The sequence below is a fragment of the Hippoglossus hippoglossus genome, chromosome 9 (assembly GCF_009819705.1).
Source record: "Hippoglossus hippoglossus isolate fHipHip1 chromosome 9, fHipHip1.pri, whole genome shotgun sequence".
Lineage (NCBI taxonomy): Eukaryota > Metazoa > Chordata > Actinopteri > Pleuronectiformes > Pleuronectidae > Hippoglossus > Hippoglossus hippoglossus.
Window position 1 is genome coordinate 449,022 of NC_047159.1, and position 22,500 is coordinate 471,521.

Here is a 22,500-nt window from a genome sequence, read left to right on the forward strand (position 1 = left end):
GAAATAATTGTCCTGTGATGATCAGCTAAATGTATCTCCACCATATACTTCACCAAATACTGTCACTGTGCAGGGAGCATCTGTTGCTATGGTTACGCCTGCTGGAGTTTTCCAGCCTCTGGATCAGAGACTTGTGTAAACTGGTCTCGTGTCAGTTTGAAAACTCTGGGTTTGAGTTTCAGTCTGAACAGAAACTGAGACTTTAGTAAACGATGACACGTTCTCTTCCTGATTGGTTCTCATCAGTCACGTGACTCGACTACCAGCGGTGAACACAAAGCTAACACTTCCTGTCAGTAACACTTCCTGTTTCTAACACTTCCTGTCGGTAACAGTTCCACCTCGTCGTCCCTGCTCTGACTCTTCACTGCTCCTCCTTCAGAGGAGTTTCTGTTACTAAGCAACCAGCTGCAGAGACAATCTACTTCCTGTTTACATCACGTGACCAGTGGATGTGAACGGTCATGTGACGTGTGTTTTCAGCAAAGGAGGCAAAAGTCCACACATTCTTTACCCAAGCAGAGGCTCAGATACTCCTCAAGTAAAAGTAAAAGTACTGATTCAGCCGCTTTACTCCAGTAAAAATATAAAAGTTCAGGCTCTGAAACGTCTCAAAGTATAAAAGTTTCCCTCTGAAGATTATTTCTATCGACTGAGACTTCAAATCAAATCAAAGTACAGATATTTGTGTTACTTCCTTCCTCTGGTTGTGTGTCATTGTTAATAAAGTTCTCAACACTAACACGTTGGTCGTGGTCCCCAGAGCATCCACCTGTCCTTCCTGAGGACGGTTCCTCCGTATTCACACCAGGCTCAGGTCTGGTTCGACCTCATGAGAGAGTTCAGGTGGAACCACATCATCCTCATCGTCAGCGACGACCACGAAGGACGAGCTGCACAGAAGAGACTGGAGACACTGCTGGAGGAGAGAGAGACCAAGGTCAGCTGACACACACAGACACACACAGAGACACAGACACATAGAGACACACACAGAGACATAGAGACACACAGAGACACAGACACACAGAGACACACACACAGAGACACAGAGACACACAGAGACACAGACACACACAGACACACACAGAGACACAGAGACACACAGAGACACACAGACACACACAGAGACATAGAGACATAGAGACACACACAGAGACATAGAGACACACAGAGACACAGACACACACAGACACACACAGACACACACAGAGACACAGACACATAGAGACACACACAGAGACATAGAGACACACAGAGACACAGACACACACAGACACACACAGACACACACAGAGACACAGACACATAGAGACACACACAGAGACACAGAGACACACAGAGACACAGACACACACAGACACACACAGAGACACAGACACATAGAGACACACACAGAGACACAGAGACACACAGAGACACACAGACACACACAGAGACATAGAGACATAGAGACACACACAGAGACATAGAGACACACAGAGACACAGAGACACACAGAGACACACAGACACACACAGAGACATAGAGACACACAGAGACACAGACACACACAGACACACACAGAGACATAGAGACACACAGAGACACAGACACACACAGACACACACAGAGACACAGACACATAGAGACACACACAGAGACATAGAGACACACAGAGACACAGACACACACAGACACACACAGACACACACAGAGACACAGACACATAGAGACACACACAGAGACACAGACACACACAGACACACACAGAGACACAGACACATAGAGACACACACAGAGACACAGAGACACAGAGACACACAGAGACACACAGACACACACAGAGACATAGAGACATAGAGACACACACAGAGACATAGAGACACACAGAGACACAGAGACACACAGAGACACACAGACACACACAGAGACATAGAGACACACAGAGACACAGAGACACACAGAGACATAGAGACACACAGAGACACAGACACACACAGACACACACAGAGACACAGAGACACACAAAGACACAGACACACAGACACACAGAGACACACACAGAGACACAGAGACACACAGAGACACAGACACACAGAGAGACATAGAGACACACAGAGACACAGAGACACAGACACACACAGACACACACAGAGACATAGAGACACACAGAGACACAGAGACACAGACACACACAGACACACACAGACACACACAGAGACATAGAGACACACAGAGACACAGAGACACAGACACATACAGACACACACAGACACACACAGACACACAGACACACACAGACACACATAGAGACATAGAGACACACACAGAGACACACAGACACACACAGACACACAGACACACAGACACACACAGAGACACAGACACACACACACAGACACACAGACACACACACACAGACACAAAGACACACACAGACACACACAGAGACACAGAGACACACACAGAGACATAGAGACACAGACACACACAGACACACACAGACACACACAGACACACACACAGAGGGACACACACACAGAGACACAGACACACACAGACACACACAGACACACACAGAGACACACACACAGAGGGACACACACACAGACACACATACACAGTCACACATACACGTACATACACAGTGTGTGGGTCTGTGTGTGTGTTTCATCCCTCTATCATCCCTCCACCATCCCTCTACCATCCCTCTACCATCCCTCTATCATCCCTCTATCATCCCTCTATCATCCCTCTACCATCCCTCCATCATCCCTCTATCATCCCTCCACCATCCCTCCACCATCCCTCCACCATCCCTCCATCATCCCTCCACCATCCCTCCACCATCCCTCCACCATCCCTCTATCATCCCTCCACCATCCCTCTACCATCCCTCTATCATCCCTCTATCATCCCTCTATCATCCCTCTACCATCCCTCTATCATCCCTCTATCATCCCTCTATCATCCCTCTATCATCCCTCATCATCCCTCATCATCCCTCCATCATCCCTCTATCATCCCTCCATCATCCCTCTATCATCCCTCTATCATCCCTCTACCATCCCTCCATCATCCCTCTATCATCCCTCCACCATCCCTCCACCATCCCTCCACCATCCCTCCATCATCCCTCCACCATCCCTCCACCATCCCTCCACCATCCCTCTATCATCCCTCCACCATCCCTCTACCATCCCTCTATCATCCCTCTATCATCCCTCTATCATCCCTCTACCATCCCTCTATCATCCCTCTATCATCCCTCTATCATCCCTCTATCATCCCTCATCATCCCTCATCATCCCTCCATCATCCCTCTATCATCCCTCCATCATCCCTCTATCATCCCTCATCATCCCTCATCATCCCTCCATCATCCCTCTATCATCCCTCCATCATCCCTCTATCATCCCTCCATCATCCCTCCACCATCCCTCTACCATCCCTCTATCATCCCTCTACCATCCCTCTACCATCCCTCTATCATCCCTCTATCATCCCTCTATCATCCCTCTATCATCCCTCTACCATCCCTCTATCATCCCTCTACCATCCCTCCACCATCCCTCTATCATCCCTCTACCATCCCTCTATCATCCCTCTACCATCCCTCTACCATCCCTCTATCATCCCTCTATCATCCCTCTATCATCCCTCCACCATCCCTCCATCATCCCTCCACCATCCCTCTACCATCCCTCCACCATCCCTCTACCATCCCTCTATCATCCCTCTATCATCCCTCTATCATCCCTCTATCATCCCTCCACCATCCCTCCATCATCCCTCCACCATCCCTCCACCATCCCTCCATCATCCCTCCACCATCCCTCCACCATCCCTCCATCATCCCTCCACCATCCCTCCATCATCCCTCTATCATCCCTCCATCATCCCTCATCATCCCTCTATCATCCCTCCACCATCCCTCCATCATCTCTCATCATCCCTCCATCATCCCTCTATCATCCCTCATCATTCCTCCATCATCCCTCCACCATCCCTCCATCATCTCTCATCATCCCTCTATCATCCCTCATCATTCCTCCATCATCCCTCCACCATCCCTCCATCATCTCTCATCATCCCTCCATCATCCCTCTATCATCCCTCATCATCCCTCCACCATCCCTCCACCATCCCTCCATCATCCCTCCACCATCCCTCTATCATCCCTCTATCATCCCTCTATCATCCCTCCACCATCCCTCCACCATCCCTCCATCATCCCTCCACCCATCCCTCCACCATCCCTCCATCATCCCTCCACCATCCCTCCACCATCCCTCCATCATCCCTCCACCATCCCTCCATCATCCCTCTATCATCCCTCCATCATCCCTCATCATCCCTCTATCATCCCTCTATCATTCCTCCATCATCCCTCCACCATCCCTCCATCATCTCTCATCATCCCTCCATCATCCCTCTATCATCCCTCATCATTCCTCCATCATCCCTCCACCATCCCTCCATCATCTCTCATCATCCCTCCATCATCCCTCCACCATCCCTCTACCATCCCTCTATCATCCCTCTATCATCCCTCCACCATCCCTCTATCATCCCTCTATCATCCCTCTATCATCCCTCCACCATCCCTCCATCATCCCTCCACCATCCCTCCATCATCCCTCCACCATCCCTCCACCATCCCTCCATCATCCCTCCACCATCCCTCCATCATCCCTCTATCATCCCTCCATCATCCCTCATCATCCCTCTATCATCCCTCTATCATTCCTCCATCATCCCTCCACCATCCCTCCATCATCTCTCATCATCCCTCCATCATCCCTCTATCATCCCTCATCATCCCTCCACCATCCCTCCATCATCCCTCTATCATCCCTCTATCATCCCTCATCATCCCTCCACCATCCCTCCATCATCCCTCTATCATCCCTCCACCATCCCTCCATCATCCCTCCACCATCCCTCCACCATCCCTCCATCATCCCTCCACCATCCCTCCATCATCCCTCTATCATCCCTCCATCATCCCTCATCATCCCTCTATCATCCCTCTATCATTCCTCCATCATCCCTCCACCATCCCTCCACCATCTCTCATCATCCCTCCACCATCCCTCCATCATCCCTCTATCATCCCTCCACCATCCCTCTATCATCCCTCTATCATCCCTCCATCATCTCTCATCATCCCTCCATCATCCCTCTATCATCCCTCATCATCCCTCCACCATCCCTCCACCATCCCTCCACCATCCCTCCATCATCCCTCCACCATCCCTCTATCATCCCTCTATCATCCCTCCACCATCCCTCATCATCCCTCTATCATCCCTCATCATCCCTCCACCATCCCTCCATCATCCCTCCACCATCCCTCCATCATCCCTCCACCATCCCTCCACCATCCCTCCATCATCCCTCCACCATCCCTCCACCATCCCTCCACCATCCCTCCACCATCCCTCCACCATCCCTCCATCATCCCTCCACCATCCCTCCATCATCCCTCTATCATCCCTCCATCATCCCTCTATCATCCCTCATCATCCCTCCACCATCCCTCCACCATCCCTCCACCATCCCTCCATCATCCCTCCACCATCCCTCTATCATCCCTCCACCATCCCTCTATCATCCCTCTATCATCCCTCCACCATCCCTCATCATCCCTCTATCATCCCTCATCATCCCTCCACCATCCCTCCACCATCCCTCCACCATCCCTCTATCATCCCTCCATCATCCCTCATCATCCCTCATCATCCCTCTATCATCCCTCATCATCCCTCCACCATCCCTCCATCATCCCTCCATCATCCCTCTATCATCCCTCCACCATCCCTCTATCATCCCTCCACCATCCCTCTATCATCCCTCTATCATCCCTCCACCATCCCTCATCATCCCTCTATCATCCCTCATCATCCCTCCACCATCCCTCCACCATCCCTCCACCATCCCTCTATCATCCCTCCATCATCCCTCATCATCCCTCATCATCCCTCTATCATCCCTCATCATCACTCTATCATCCCTCTATCATCCCTCCATCATCCCTCCACCATCCCTCTATCATCCCTCTATCATCCCTCTATCATCCCTCCACCATCCCTCCACCATCCCTCTATCATCCCTCCATCATCCCTCCACCATCCCTCTATCATCACTCTATCATCCCTCTATCATCCCTCCATCATCCCTCCACCATCCCTCTATCATCCCTCTATCATCCCTCTATCATCCCTCCACCATCCCTCTATCATCCCTCCATCATCCCTCTATCATCCCTCCACCATCCCTCTATCATCCCTCCATCATCCCTCCACCATCCCTCTATCATCCCTCCATCATCCCTCCACCATCCCTCCATCATCTCTCATCATCCCTCTATCATCCCTCCACCATCCCTCATCATCCCTCTATCATCCCTCATCATCCCTCCACCATCCCTCCATCATCCCTCTATCATCCCTCCACCATCCCTCTATCATCCCTCCACCATCCCTCTATCATCCCTCCATCATCCCTCCACCATCCCTCTATCATCCCTCTATCATCCCTCCACCATCCCTCTATCATCCCTCCATCATCCCTCCACCATCCCTCCATCATCCCTCTATCATCCCTCCATCCATCCCTCTATCATCCCTCCACCATCCCTCTATCATCCCTCCATCATCCCTCCACCATCCCTCTATCATCCCTCCATCATCCCTCTATCATCCCTCCACCATCCCTCTATCATCCCTCCACCATCCCTCTATCATCCCTCCATCATCCCTCCACCATCCCTCTATCATCCCTCTATCATCCCTCCATCATCCCTCCATCATCCCTCTATCATCCCTCCACCATCCCTCCACCATCCCTCCATCATCCCTCTATCATCCCTCCACCATCCCTCCATCATCCCTCCATCATCCCTCCATCATCCCTCCACCATCCCTCCACCATCCCTCTATCATCCCTCCATCATCCCTCCACCATCCCTCTATCATCCCTCTATCATCCCTCATCATCCCTCCATCATCCCTCCACCATCCCTCTATCATCCCTCCATCATCCCTCCACCATCCCTCTATCATCCCTCATCATCCCTCCACCATCCCTCTATCATCCCTCCACCATCCCTCTATCATCCCTCCATCATCCCTCTATCATCCCTCCACCATCCCTCTATCATCCCTCCATCATCCCTCCACCATCCCTCTATCATCCCTCCACCATCCCTCCATCATCCCTCCACCATCCCTCCACCATCCCTCTATCATCCCTCCACCATCCCTCTATCATCCCTCCATCATCCCTCTATCATCCCTCCACCATCCCTCTATCATCCCTCCATCATCCCTCCACCATCCCTCTATCATCCCTCCACCATCCCTCTATCATCCCTCCATCATCCCTCCACCATCCCTCTATCATCCCTCCATCATCCCTCTATCATCCCTCCACCATCCCTCTATCATCCCTCTATCATCCCTCCATCATCCCTCATCATCCCTCCACCATCCCTCCATCATCCCTCTATCATCCCTCTATCATCCCTCCACCATCCCTCCATCATCCCTCCATCATCCCTCATCATCCCTCCACCATCCCTCCACCATCCCTCATCATCCCTCCACCATCCCTCTATCATCCCTCCACCATCCCTCCATCATCCCTCCATCATCCCTCCACCATCCCTCCACCATCCCTCTATCATCCCTCCACCATCCCTCCACCATCCCTCCATCATCCCTCCATCATCCCTCCACCATCCCTCCACCATCCCTCCACCATCCCTCTATCATCCCTCCACCATCCCTCCATCATCCCTCCATCATCCCTCATCATCCCTCCACCATCCCTCCACCATCCCTCATCATCCCTCCACCATCCCTCTATCATCCCTCCACCATCCCTCCACCATCCCTCCATCATCCCTCCATCATCCCTCATCATCCCTCCACCATCCCTCCACCATCCCTCTATCATCCCTCTATCATCCCTCCACCATCCCTCCACCATCCCTCCATCATCCCTCCATCATCCCTCATCATCCCTCCACCATCCCTCTATCATCCCTCCACCATCCCTCCATCATCCCTCATCATCCCTCATCATCCCTCCACCATCCCTCCACCATCCCTCCACCATCCCTCATCATCCCTCATCATCCCTCCATCATTCTCCTGGCTTCACTGCAGCTTGTCTTTCATCGCTGCGTTTTCTTCTGTTTCTTTCTAGATTTCCACCAAGTGAACTTAGTGTTTGTGTTTCTCTGGAATAAATCTGATGATGATTATTGATCTTTGATCTTTGATCTGAGTAAATCCCTTTTGTTACAAATGTTTTTATCTGATCAGGAAACAAACAAAGAAATAAAACCATTTTCATTCTTTTCTCATCAATCTTCAGTGAAACATTTCTACTTGTAAAATAACATGGTGGAGGTTTGACTGCTTTTTATTTTTCATCTATTCGCTGTCTCTGTCTCTCTCTCTCTCTCTCTCTCTCTCTGTCTCTGTCTCTCTCTCTCTCTCTGTCTCTCTCTCTCTCTCTCTCTCTCTCTCTGTCTCTGTCTCTCTCTCTGTCTCTCTCTCTCTCTCTCTCTCTCTCTGTCTCTCTCTCTCTCTCTCTCTCTCTCTCTCTCTCTCTCTCTCTCTGTCTCTCTCTCTCTCTCTCTGTCTCTCTGTCTCTCTCTCTCTCTCTCTCTCTCTCTCTGTCTCTCTGTCTCTCTCTCTCTGTCTCTCTCTCTCTCTCTCTCTCTCTCTGTCTCTGTCTCTCTCTCTCTCTCTCTCTGTCTCTCTCTCTCTCTGTCTCTGTCTCTCTCTCTGTCTCTCTCTCTCTCTCTCTCTCTCTGTCTCTCTCTCTCTCTCTCTCTCTCTGTCTCTCTCTCTCTGTCTCTCTCTCTCTCTCTCTCTCTCTCTCTCTCTGTCTCTCTCTCTCTCTCTCTCTCTCTCTCTCTCTCTCTGTCTCTCTCTCTCTCTCTGTCTCTGTCTCTCTCTCTCTCTCTCTCTCTGTCTCTCTCTCTCTCTCTCTCTCTGTCTCTCTCTCTCTCTCTCTCTCTCTCTCTGTCTCTCTCTCTCTCTCTCTCTCTCTCTCTCTCTCTGTCTCTCTCTCTCTGTCTCTCTCTCTGTCTCTCTCTCTGTCTCTCTCTCTCTCTCTCTCTCTGTCTCTGTCTCTGTCCTCACTCTCTCTCTCTCTCTCTCTCTCTCTCTCTCTCTGTCTCTCTCTCTCTCTCTCTCTCTCTCTCTGTCCTCACTCTGTCTCTGTCCTCACTCTGTCTCTCTCTCTCTCTCTCTGTCTCTCTCTCTCTGTCTTTCTATGTCTCTCTCTGTCTCTCTCTCTCTCTCTCTCTCTCTCTCTCTGTCTCTGTCCTCACTCTCTCTCTGTCTCTCTCTCTGTCTCTCTCTCTCTCTCTGTCTCTGTCTCTGTCCTCACTCTCTCTCTGTCTCTCTCTGTCCGTCATGTCATCTCTCAGTTCTTCACCTCCATCTGTTGTCTGGTTTCATCAGCTCGACACCGATGGAGAGTCGGAGTCGTGCGAACACATCTCAGCTGCTTCTGTCACAGCTGTTCAACCACCTGTCTGTGTCTCTGTCCGACCGTCTGTCCACACGTCCGTCTCTTCTCTGGTGTGGAACCTCAGGACCTCTGGATATTTTATCAACAACAAATAACGTCTTAACCCTGAGCCTCAAAATAAGAAAAAGAAAAGAGTGGACAATATTTCATAATGAAGAGAAGGAAAGTTTAGTGAAGTTTAAATGTGACTTCCTGTTTCACAGTTTGAGCCAAAGACCTTCATGAATATTAGAGGAGACATGAATATTACAGCACACGAGTTAAAGTAGGTGAGTTTCTGAATTAAACATTTGTGATTCATAATGTAATAAACATCACAGCAGCAGCTCACGCTCTGTATTCATCCATTAACTTCAAGTGAACCCTCGTCTGTATCATCATATGAAATTACAGTTAACGAGCCAGCGACACAACGAGCTACGAGCTAGCATGTGGCTAATTCTGCGGATGCTTCACAGTAAACGTTGTTTTAATCCATAAAGTAAAGCAGATTTTAAACCTTACACTTTACAAAGAAATGAATCCACGCTGTTTAATGATATATTTCGTTCAAGACTCAGTGGCTGCTAATGTGTAAGTGGAAAGCTAACTGCTAACATGCTTGCCAGCTGGGCTCTTGCTAATCAATCGCAGTCATTCTCTCTCTGGAGTTCACCTGTAGAAATGTTAGCGACGTTTCAGAGTGTAACGTCACCGTGAGCGTCCACCGTCACCGTGAGCGTCCACCGTCACCGTGAGCGTCCACCGTCACAACGTCTCTGGTTCAATTTCTCATTCAGAAAATCTTTATACAAACCGAGCAGCGACGAGATGAACCGTGAGATTTAACTTCCTGCTGCTTCTTCATCAGTTGCACCTTGTTAATATGGTGTTGTAATATATTGATGTTTGATTAGTGTTTTAATTTGTGTAGTAACATGAACCATCTGATTGTAGCCAACAGGATTTTCATTGTGGTAAATATTTCCATGGTAACAGTGAACTCCACCAGTCAGAGACGTCTTTACAACACCTGAGGATTGTGGGTAGTGTAGTACGTCCCCTGGACATTGTGAATCAAACATGTTTTTCTTAAAACACAGTTGGTATTTTGCAGACTGGTGAGAATATAACATAATTTGTTACATCGTGTGCGTACGTATGCGTACGTGTGTGTATGTGTGTTCCTGTACTTATTACTTTGTGAGGACCATTTTAAGCATAGACCTACAGAGTGAGGACATTTTGACCGGTCCTCGCTCTTTCAATGAACTGTTTGAGGGTTAAGACTTGGTTTTAGGTTTGGGTTAGGGTTAGGTATTTAGTTTTGATGGCTAAGGTTAGGTGTGGGGGGCTAGGGAATGCATTATGCCAATGTCCTCACTAAGATAGAAGTACCAACGTGTGTTTGTGTGTGTGTGTGGTGTTCAGGGACTGCGGATGTAAATTTAATGAGATTAACGTTTGGAGTGGTTCGAGGACTAATGGGACGCTCCGCCGCCGCTCCGGCTCAACATCACAGGACGTTTCCTGAGAGGACAGATCGGTTCATCCTCGGCTCAGAGAAAATTAAACTTTACTGACCTGGTATATGGGAGGAGGCTTCTAATGAGCTGCAGTTTATTTAGAAAGAAAACAGTAGCTTGTTGTTTACTGATGTTTGTGTTTTTGTGTGAGAAGTTTGTTCGAGAATGTTACAGGACATTTACAACATTTAAAACCTTAAACACACTGAATCCAGATGAAACCTTTGTCTCCGGCACCTGGAGAACCGTGACGGTGGGACGTCTGTGGATTCATGGTCCTGTAGATGTTTTGTTGGAGCTTTGTCCTGGTGTTGGTCTGATGAACTAAAATGAGGAAGCAGAACTTAAACTCTTTATCGGCTCTGATTGGCAGCGATGGAAATGTGAACGCACTAATCAGGCAATACTGCGAGATGTGAGAACGCCATCTGTACCACGTTTGAAAAACCTGCTAATTTTGGAATAAAAGAGGTAAATGTGTTGGATCAGACACAGTTTGTGTTAGAGAATGTGTTCAGGTGCCGGATCAGGACTCTGCTGAGTGAGTTGTGTGTGTTTCTTCAATAATAGAACACAACTGGACAGGCTGAGTAACTCAACAGAAAGACGAAGCTAAGATGGACAGTAGCTTTGTCCCAGTTCAGACGCTGCAATTAAAGACAGCAGTACGATTTGGCTTCCCCATTTCAAAGGCTCCTTCAAATGGATCTGACAGAAGGGTCCGTCCTAACGAGCTCGCTGTTCACTTGACTGAGCTGATGTAGCCGCTCAAAGTAGCTGATGATGCAACTGTAAGAGCCAAGCTGGTGACACAGATACATTCAAGACTCAAAGATTCAAGGTTGTCATTATACGAAGGTACAATGAAATTGTAAGAGGCTTGTCTCTCTAGTCAAGATATGGAAGTGTCAAAATATATACAAATATATGCATGAAAAACAATAATAGCAGCAAATAGTGAAGAAAATTCAAATAGAGAAAAAAATTAAAACAAACATTTCACTGCAGCTCAGCCTCCAGAGGCCCCGCCTTCTTTTTTACAGAGTCCTTCGGAGGATGCGGCCCCTTAATTAGGCCACAGGTAACAGCTAGCATACAGAGCTAATGTGAATCGTTTTAGTGATGGTAGATATGGACTGTAGGCAAAGTCGTTTTTTAGTCTAAGTAACAAAATAGCAGTTTAAGAATAAAAATAAGAAACATATCAATAGAAATAGACAGCTAGTGCACAGAGGAACAAACTGTTTCTACTACATGAGCTACATTTTTATTTTCTGTTTTGATAGAGCGAAGCTACAATGCTAATATTTATCAAACTGACAGCATATGCTAACTCTGCTGATTGACTGAGCTAACACTTTTCTTTAGTTAGCTTTAGGGGCTAACAGTGTTTGAACTGTGTTCTTACAGTAAGCTAGCTGTATAAATCACATTTCATTAAGTTTTTAAATGGAGTTTGTCTTTGTGCTAAGCTAGGCTAACCTTATTCTGGACATACGGTCATTTGTCTGAAACATCTGTGGACAGACGGACAGATGATTTAGTCTTAAATCTTTTCATTGTAGAGTTCATCCAGAGCATTGAACTAAAATAAAACTTGTTTGTTGTTCAGGATCAGACTTCGACAGGTTTACGGTTGATTTTTCTTCTGTTCTCTGCTCTAAAAATAAACCACTGATCTGTTCACAGCAGCAGATCTGAGCTTATCTCCCAAAATAAATACAGCTGAAGGAATAAACTGTGAAGGTCACAGTTATTCATCAGTAGCTGTCTTTCCAGTCGCCTTCTAAAATTAAATGCCGTAGATGGATTCACATCTTTACCAACATTTTTTTCCCCATTATAATCTTACTGTGTTCATTCTACAAGAAATGAAGTACTTGAAAAAGTGACAGAGTCAGTACTAGTGAAACATGTTTTTAAAATATTTCCCATATGAGATATAAGACAACTTAGTGTGTTTGAAACCGACTTTCTGATGTCATCACTTCACAAACAGGCACATTAAAGCTTCACGTATGAAATCATTTTATGTTATGTGTGATCTGGGAGGACTTGATGGAGGTGATTATTATCTGAGAACATTTTTAAATTTGACTTTGATTTAAGAATAAAAAGATAAAGTGAAAGTTTTTAAGATAAAATAAAAGTTATTAATAATGGATGTGGACAAGTAGTGGAACCTCTATTCACTGAAAAAAATCATTTAATGTCACTGAAAACAGACAGACAGGTGGACAGACAGTGGACAGGTGGACCTATGGACAGACAAGTGGACAAACAGCTGGACAGATAGGTGGACAGACAGGTGGACAGACAGCTGGACAGATAGGTTAACAGACAGGTGGACAGATATATAGGTAGACAGATGTGTAGGTGGACAGACAGTTGGACAGCCAGATGGGCAAACGTACAGGTGGACAGATGTACAGTTGGACGGACAGGTGTGAAGGTGGACAGACAGTGGACAGGTGGACAGACAGGTGGGCAGATGTACAGGTGGACAGTTGAACAGACAGTGGACAGGTGGACAGACAGGTGGACAGTTGGACAGACAGTGGACAGATGTACAGGAGGACAGTGGACAGGTGGACGGACAGGTGGACAGACAGTGGACAGGTGGACAGACAGTAGACAGGTGGACGGACAGTGGACATGTGGACAGACAGTGGACAGTTGGACAGACAGTGGACAGATGTACAGTTGGACAGACAGTGGACAGTTGGACAGACAGTGGACAGACATTGGACAGGTGGACAGACATTGGACAGGTGGACAGACAGTGGACAGGTGGACAGACATTGGACAGTTGGACAGACAGTGGACAGGTGGACAGACAGTAGACAGGTGAACGGACAGTGGACATGTGGACAGACAGTGGACAGACATTGGACAGGTGGACAGACAGGTGGACAGTGGACAGTTGGACAGACATTGGACAGGTGGACAGACAGTGGACAGGTGGACAGTGGACAGTCTGTGGTGTGTCTGCGTGCTCCCTCCAGCCTCCTGACTTGAAGCACACATCATTTGTTATATGCTTTACCTCATTTTCTCTGACTGTCTATAATCTTCTTCTGTGTCTGCATATTTTCTCTGTGCACATTACCCATCAGACTAAAAACAGGAACTATGAAAACCTCGACCAACAGAACTTTGACTTCAGGAGAACACCCAAGGTATAAACTTGCATGGTCAAATGATGCACGCCGCCCAACAAATCTCTGAGCTCGCCCAGTAGTGGCCGAACACACCAGTCAGCCCCGCCCGCCCAGAATCCAGCCCAGCTCCAGAGATAGACTCTTATCCTGGTGGCACGTCTTTTCTCCACCATCTCTTTCTTTCTTTTGATTTGTCATGAGTCCTGCACACTGGGAATGGGTTTACACTCGCTAGCAGAGACGCCCTTCCTCTTCCTCCCCCCACTCCCCCTCTTCCTCCCCTCTGAGTTCCATGTGAAGGGTTGCATGTGGTCAGGCTGAGGCTTGGCTCTGTCTGCAGATCTGAGGAACACAACAGGATCCTCTCACTCCTCTGCAACATCAAACCTCCTTTTCTCTTTCTTTGGGGAAATGAACCACTTTCTCCACCCCTCCTCCTGCTCCTGTACTCCTCGCCTCCCTCCTCCCCTCCTTCTCTTCACTCAAATCTTTTTTTTAATTTGCGGTTGCATCAGCGCTCTCTAACATGCACGTCCCTGATTGGTTGGTTGGTTGGAGTCTTGAAAGCGCCTCAGTTTGCATGCGCCAACACACCACGCACAACTTTTTGCCCCTCCTTCGTTGTAGTCAAGCTTCAACTTTGAGTTTTCTTTCAGTTCAGCAGATCTCCAACACCTTTGTCTCCGTTTATTGGCCCTGCCCCCCTCCACCCATGGTAGCGTGGGTAAGAGGGAGCATGGTCGAGGCTGGGTTTCGGGAAGGGGTGGGGGACAGGTTGTTTAAATGGGAGGGGATCTTGATGGTTCTGAGTTAACAATGCCTGTCCTACGATGTGTTCTGTGGTGTTTTGTTTTGCCACGTTTCTCATTATTCTACGATGCTCCCTGTTGCCCTGCGCCGTCGCTTGTTGCCCTGCACGTTGGTCCTTCAGGCAGAGAAGGTGCTGCTGTTCAGCCAGGACACCAACCTGACAGCTCTACTGCTGGAGGCCAAAGACCTGGAGGCTCGAGTCATCATCCTCTCTGCCAGGTTTGTACAAAACAGATATTCATCCTGGTTTCCAGGTGGTTTTACTAGGTTGTTATCAGGCATTTGATTGGGAATTTGGGTTAATCTCAACTGGGCTGGTTTCTATTGGGTTGTAGCTACTGCTTCACAACTTCACATTAACTTTATCTATTTGTCTCCTTGATATTAACATCTTTTTTTCTCAAGACTGAGAAACATTCATTATTAGACAACTACCAAACTGTGGATTTCTCTCTCCTGGTTGGGGACGAGTTTCGACCCCAGCTGAAGGAGTATAAGTGGCTCAGGGTCCGATGGAGTGGGAGGTGGACAGGAGGTTCAGTGCAGCATCAGTGGGGATGCAGGCATGGTGAAGAAAGAGCTGAGCCTAAAGACAAAACCTTTGATTTACCAGTTCATCTATGTTCAGAGCCTCACCTTGCTCATTAGCTTTTTATACATGGCCTGTCTGGACTCAGCCTTAGAGCCAGGTAGAGGAGTTGGGACATCACGAGGGAGCTCGGAGTAGAGCTCCAGCTTCTTTGAAACAGACCATTTGAGGTTGCTTGGTCATCTGATCAGGATCCTCCTTCGGCCCTTCCATTGGAGGTTTTCTGGGCTGGGTATGCCCAACTGGGAGAAGGGTCTGCCCAGAAAACCCTGGAGGATTTGAATATCCCATCATGCCTGGGAGCACCTCAGGATGCTCCAGCAGGACCTGGAAAGGGTCGCTGAGGAGAGGGACCTCTGGAACACCCTGATTACCTGGCTGACCACACTCTTTCAACAGTAAAGAACCAAGAATAGTCCATGGTTGGTTTCTGGTGTCCAAGGTGTTAATAGGTGTTTACCAGCTGGGGGTTTGTAGTAATTATTTATTTGATGATATAAAAACAGGACGAGACGTCATGATTGACAGCTGATACTGACTCCTGATTGGTTGAGAGCATATATATTATGTATTGTCTGTATATATTAGTAGCTGTATAATGATACAGTCTGAATAGAAGACGTAGAAACAGCAGCTTCATGTGTGTGTTTGTGTGTTTTCAGTGAGGATGAGGCTGCTGCCGTCTATAAAGCAGCTCGTCAGCTCAACATGACCGGCTCTGGTTACGTCTGGTTGGTCGGAGAGAGAGAGATGACTGGCAAAGCTCTGAGTGAAGCTCCAGACGGTACGTCAAACTCTGCTCCCTCTGTTCCTCACTAACCTTCCTCACTCTGTCTCTCAGCTCTGCTTCCATCCAAACCTCAGTCTGATTGATTGATTCATTGATTGATTGATTGATTGATGGGTTTCACTGATGTTAAACTGAGCATCACAGTGAAAACCAAGCTGCAGATAAAAATACATGAAAGTGTCCAGGAGCTGTTTACGTCTGTTGACTTATTCTGTTTCTATATTTACACTCACATCAGTTTCATGTTGAGCTTCTGGAGTTTAAAAACATATCTGTTAACAGGAAGAGAGAAGTTCACTGTAGATAACGACAGAAGAAACAGAGGTGAATTATAAATATACACGATCAGATATGAACTCATAATAATAGATAATTAGTCTTGTTAGTTTTTCATTAATCAGAATCGGTTCAATAAGTTGGGTTGCATTGATGTAGCTAAGTGGTACCAGGTATATGATGGGCTGTTTGGGCCAACTGTATTTAGGCTGTTACTTGGTGTGACTGGTTCAGAATTGTTGGTGGTTGCTAGGGTGTTTGTTGTGAGGGTAGCTGGGTTTTAATTGGTTGAAAAAATAATTAATGTTTGCAGTGGTTTTGGAGTTCAACAAGAAGTATAAATCCCATCAATCATTTTCTGAACAAAGATTCTGATTATCAGCCATAATATTTTAACCATCCAAGGTTATAGTCTCCTGAAGAAGCTACAAGTCTGGATGACATTAACTGGGTGTTAAGAAAAATGTTCAGTTATTATTTTTAATTAGATTTAATTTGTAAGTTTTTTCAGATTTAGGTTTTACTGCAGTAAACAGGTTTTTAAACAATATGTTTTTTACAGCATCAGTATGTTGTTGGCAAGTTGTCAGGATGTTGTGGGAGAGTTAGCTTTTACAGTCTGGATATTAGAAGTACCTTCAAACCCTCAGTGTTATTTTTCTGTACAAAGCATCAGAAATGAGTCATAACTCTGATCACACACATGAAACACACGTGATCAGACTCAGTGACACACACACGTCCTGAAGACGTTTTCATTGCTGCTCGTCATCGCTGCCGATTCTTCATGGTTTAAGGTTTGATGGTTGATTCAGTGTCATTCTCTCTTCATCATCAGTTCACTGCAAACAGCTGATTCATTCTCCTTCACTGGACAGTGAGCTGTTGTCTGGCAGTCAGACTTTAGATCATCACTGAGCTGTCGTGAGAAGGTCATAATCAGCTGTTTCAGACATTGTCAAGGTGATTGGATGGCAGCAGTGCTCTCTCTCTCTCTCTCTCTCTCTCTCTCTCTCTCTCTCTCGCTCGTTCTCTCGAGGTGCTGTAGGTCTCCAATGAAGGAAGCTAATCCTCATCATCGTCAGTTAGCTTCTCAGCGTCCTGGTGTGTTCCTCTCTGGTTTCTTCTGACGCTGGTTGAACGTTTAAACACAGAAACACGTGTTTAAAGGTTCCGAACCACGACCTTCTTCTCTGGCTCATTGTAACTGTGGCTTTAAATGTGTCTAACATCTTTTTGTTTGTTTCATTTTCTATAGTGTGTGTCGTCCGCCCACCCGTCTGCCCGTTCTCACAGTAGCCAATAACATGTGCTGCTATACGGGGAGGGGAGGGGTTGAGCTTAATGCAGGTTTGATTAGGTGGGGGATGGGGGGGTTGGTGATAAATGGCTTGTGTCACCGCGGTTACCTTGATGTATGTCTGAACACACACTGGTAAGATGCCGCCGCTGCTTCCTGCTTGATGCTTTGCCCTTTACCATTGGTCAAGGAAGGCCCCGCCCACTGCAACATGGAGCATGGGGGCGGAGTTAATTGATTCAGCTGATTACACAGTCAGCCAGATGAACATGTGATATAAACAGAGCTTCACTATATGGACAAATGTATGTGGACACACAGAGTTTCATTTATATCATCATGTGACCCACAAACTGTGACATCACATCTTTTCAGTATTTTACTGCATTAACAATAATTCATAATGATATATTTAACGCGGTGAATGTGATACAGAGAAATGTAGTCAGGTACATTCAGATGACTGATTCATAAAAATGTCAAATTATTTTTAGTAAAAGAAAGAATGAAATTTCAGCAGGCACAAGAAGAAACGGACTCTTTGATTGGTACAGAGAAGATACCTCACTGTTAAATACAGTGTTTAGTTTCTATACATTAAGAACCCACTCATGTTGAATCTGTTGAAGTTCAGTCACATGACTTTGTACTTTCTCATGTTACTGCAGTGTTTGGGTGTCCACAAGCTTTTGGCCAGTAAGACAACATTTTTAATTCATTGAATCAGCTCAGATCTTCAACAGACACACACAGGAAGTTTTAAATGTAATTTCTGATTTATTTTCCGTCACTGCTGAGAGTTTGAATTCGAATCCGTCTCAGATGTGATGAGCTGATGAAGTGTTCAGCAGATGTGGTCCGTCTCTCTGGCTGCTGGGTAATCGGCTCCCCGCTCTGTTGCTGTGGCTTTTTGTTTGAGAAAACATCCTCACCTGCCAGCTGCTGCACTCTTAGAAATGATGTGTTATTTTTGACACATCTGTTTCCACCAGTCTCCAGATGTGTCAAAAATGATTCATCATCCATTAAAGTGCAGCAAGACTGTACTCTGAAAATAATCCTCTGCTGCTTTGTCTCTGTTAGAGGAGCTTTCTTTTTAGGGAAACTGTTTCAGATCAAAGCCTTTGTGTCATGACGCAGTCTCACATTTTCATCTCTACTTTTTATCTTATGACTCTAACTCTGACTTGTTGAAAGACTCAAATGATGAAATAATCTAAAGTCAGTTCAGTCTGATTAAAAAAAGGGAATGACAAGAACAGTCGTCTCCTTTTTAATGTAAATACAACAAACACATTGTGTCTCTGTAAAGGAATTAAAACAATATACAGTGATTTCACATTTACTGAAAATGCAAAATGTCATCGACAGTGTATCAGAGCATTGAAACGCTTGTAAAAAGAAATGGTAAAAACTCAGGTTTAGAAATCAGCTGTTTGACATGATTTATAATGATTACACTTATTACACAGTGTAGTGAACTGCCCAGTATATAGAGGGTATAGCTATTTATACATATTGTTACCTATAGAGAGCCTCTGTGTGTAGTTGCTGCTGAATGAGGTTCAGCTCGTCGTGTAAACACATCATATTCTCCTTATTGTCTCCTTATAACGTCTCAGTCTTCAGTCTCTCCCTGAGAAATCTCTTTTAAACCACTAACCACTGTAGCTATGAGACGCTGAATCCTTCACCATTTTACAGTTCATCAAATATTGATAAATAGTTTCTGAAAAACTACAGCTGCCATGAAATGAATCCCCAGAAGGAGCAGGGTTCGTAAACCTGCTCTAACTCCACAAATCTACTTCGGGAACACCATCTGTTCCCCTTCAGCAGATATAGTTTGACATGCAGAGGTCAGATGAAACCATCATGTCTCTGAGGTGTTGAACAGGTTATTATATACTTAAACATATAATTATCATTATAAACTGTTTGTCTGACAGGATGTGACAAGGCTGCGTCTGAAACGAGTCCCTAAACAGAGACACTGTGACGTTATGGATTCTCTATGTTGTTTTTCTTCACCAGACATTTGTCACTTCAGAAAACGTCCTTCAGCTGCCTGCTAGCATTGTTAGCATTCCTCAGTGTAAATGATACGATGCTCCAGTGGAACTCCTTCCTTTGAATTAGCTGAAGAGAGCTTTGATGTATTATTTAAAACATGGTGTGTCAGGGAGAGACATGAGCTAATGTGGTGTTAGCGAGTACACTTGTACCCAGTGTTTCAGATACAGGATGCTAACTGTAGCAGTAAGTTTTAGCTTGTTATTCTCTGCAGTTTCAGCACAGTGTGTTCGCTAGCTCTCTCCTGTGGAGCGAAGCTTAGCTAGCTGCTCCATTCGTTTCAGTGAGGGACATTAGCTAGCTGTAATTCTGGAGGGAAGTTGAAAAATCTGTAGTTTTAATGTCATTTAATCCTTAATGCTTTTTGTACTTAGTGGGAGCAAATATACGTTTGGGAGGGAACTGTACTGTTCCTGGAGTTTCTGGGAGAAATAGCTGGCTGCCACTTCCATGTTAACATCTGTTATCATCTGTACCAGTCGTAATGATGGTGAGACTTTAGCCTGTTGTTGTGTTTCAGTGGTTTTAATGCTAACAGTGTTAGCCAGCTGTTGCGGGTCAGCTGGAGGACAGATGTGACGAGTTCCTGCTGAAGGAAAACACCACACAGTTCATAACAAAGCTTTTTCTGTCCTGAGACGAACGGCTGGGATTCTCAGAGTGAACTCCCAGCATGCACCATGGTAGTACTCAACACTGACCTGACGCCTGAAGCCCTGAGTGTGTGTGTGTTTGAATTACACGAAACTCTTTTAATTACATCTGTAAAATTAAGTGTGTGAGATGTTTTAATTAACTTGTCTGTATGAATGAGGGCGTCTTCAGTCTGCAGCCAGTGTAACTCCCTTCTGTGTGTGTGTGTGTGTGTGTGTGTGTGTGTGTGTGTGTGTGTGTGTGTGTGTGTGTGTGTGAGTGTGTGTGCGTGTGTGTGTGTCCGTGTGTGTGCGTGTGTGTGTGTGTCTGCAGGCCTGCTGGGCCTCCAGCTGATTAATGGTAAGAACGAGTCGGCTCACATCGCGGACGCCGTGTCGGTGGTGGCTCAATCTCTGCAGGAGCTATTTGAGAAGGAGAACATCACAGAGCCTCCGAGGGGCTGCGTGGGGAACACCAACATCTGGAGGACCGGGCCGCTCTTCAAACGGTCAGTACCACCAGCAGGTCACAGGTCAGAGGTCGGTTCTGAAGAGTCATTGTCAGATCCTCTGGTAACTTTTAGCTTCAGTCTGGACCATTTGTTTCATTTCCTGTTTACTTCCTGTAGAAAACATATGGATTACATCATTAGAGTTAAATGTGCGGTACCTGTTTCACCTTCACTTCTGCCCTCAGACACGATACAACAGATTTTTAGACAAATCTTAAGAGTCGTGTAGCTTTTTGTGTGACACGATGTGGGCTCAGCCAGTGAACACTCCAACAACTGATCCGTGGGTGAAGAAGCGTGCGTGGCCGCTGTGCATTCATGGGTTTATCCAGTTTGTGTTTCTAATCCTCTGAGTGGAGTCACTTCCTCCAGCTTCAACCGGAGATAAAAGCTCCGAGTCAGAGACGCTTCACTGATCTGATGTTCACACGACTATAGTAAAGCTCCGTCCTCCTCCTCTCTGACTGACCTATATAGAGCGTCAGGTCGAGTTGAATCATGTTTGTTTATGTTGTCCAGTGTCACACTCTGTCACAGCGTCTCTGCTGCGACACAGCCACAGCATCATGTGACCTGTTCTTACTCCAAGTCACGTATCCTCGTGTTAAAAATCTAAATCAAGTCACCAGCCCAAAAGAAAACAGATTCCCCCTGAGCTGACTTAGACTCTTCTGCTCTCTGATTGTCTCCTCAGGGTGCTGATGTCGTCAAAGTACCCTGACGGTCTGACAGGGCGGATTGAGTTCAACGACGATGGCGACCGCCGTTTCGCCACCTACGGCATTCTGAACTACCAGAAGCCAGGTCGCCTCGTCCAGGTCGGAGTGTTCAATGGATCACAGGTAGAGAACACCTGGTTTTAAATGTCCTTACGCCTGCTTCTATACCTGATGAAAAACAGCAGCCGTCCACCTCGTGTCTCGGAAGAGAAACATTCAATGAGACCAGGACGGTTTGTCTGGATTGTGTGTGTGTGTGCATGTCTATCAATAGAGCAATTAGGGGTCAATACCATTATTGTGAGGACATTTTGAAAATTAGGTTAAGGTGAGAGCTAGGGGCTAGGGTATGCATTATGTCAATGAGTGTCCTCACAACTATAGAGAGATAAGTGTGTGAGTGTTCATCTCCTGCCTCTTCAAATATGCATGTACCCCTTCAGTACTGATGCTATCATGCAGTCATCGTGACACACTGAGACCTGCCTGAAACAACATTACAACCTGTGTGTGTGTCTCAGGTTGTGATGAACCCTCAGAGGAAGATCATCTGGCCTGGAGGAGAGACAGAGAAACCAGTTGGATACCAGATGTCG

At 46.6% G+C, this 22,500-nt stretch overlaps 1 protein-coding gene and 1 long non-coding RNA gene across 4 annotated transcripts in view; both read left to right on the forward strand.

Annotated features, from left to right (window-relative positions):
* Nucleotides 1-22,500, forward strand: part of grin1b (glutamate receptor, ionotropic, N-methyl D-aspartate 1b) — a 46,746-nt gene that overhangs the window by 8,718 nt on the left and 15,528 nt on the right. For 2 of the 3 annotated variants that reach the window (XM_034597049.1, XM_034597050.1), the window contains 7 exons: nucleotides 764-940; nucleotides 14,159-14,221; nucleotides 15,135-15,232; nucleotides 16,265-16,386; nucleotides 21,008-21,182; nucleotides 21,880-22,027; nucleotides 22,426-22,500. The exon at nucleotides 22,426-22,500 is cut by the window's right edge and continues 12 nt beyond it. In XM_034597049.1, the coding sequence (XP_034452940.1) occupies nucleotides 764-940; nucleotides 14,159-14,221; nucleotides 15,135-15,232; nucleotides 16,265-16,386; nucleotides 21,008-21,182; nucleotides 21,880-22,027; nucleotides 22,426-22,500 (858 nt within the window). The remainder of the gene's footprint in view (nucleotides 1-763; nucleotides 941-14,158; nucleotides 14,222-15,134; nucleotides 15,233-16,264; nucleotides 16,387-21,007; nucleotides 21,183-21,879; nucleotides 22,028-22,425) is intronic. The other variant, XM_034597051.1, reaches the window with a different exon arrangement.
* Nucleotides 13,220-13,867, forward strand: LOC117768566. Its single transcript, XR_004615082.1, has 3 exons — nucleotides 13,220-13,350; nucleotides 13,403-13,429; nucleotides 13,712-13,867. It is a non-coding gene; the product is annotated as an uncharacterized LOC117768566 (long non-coding RNA).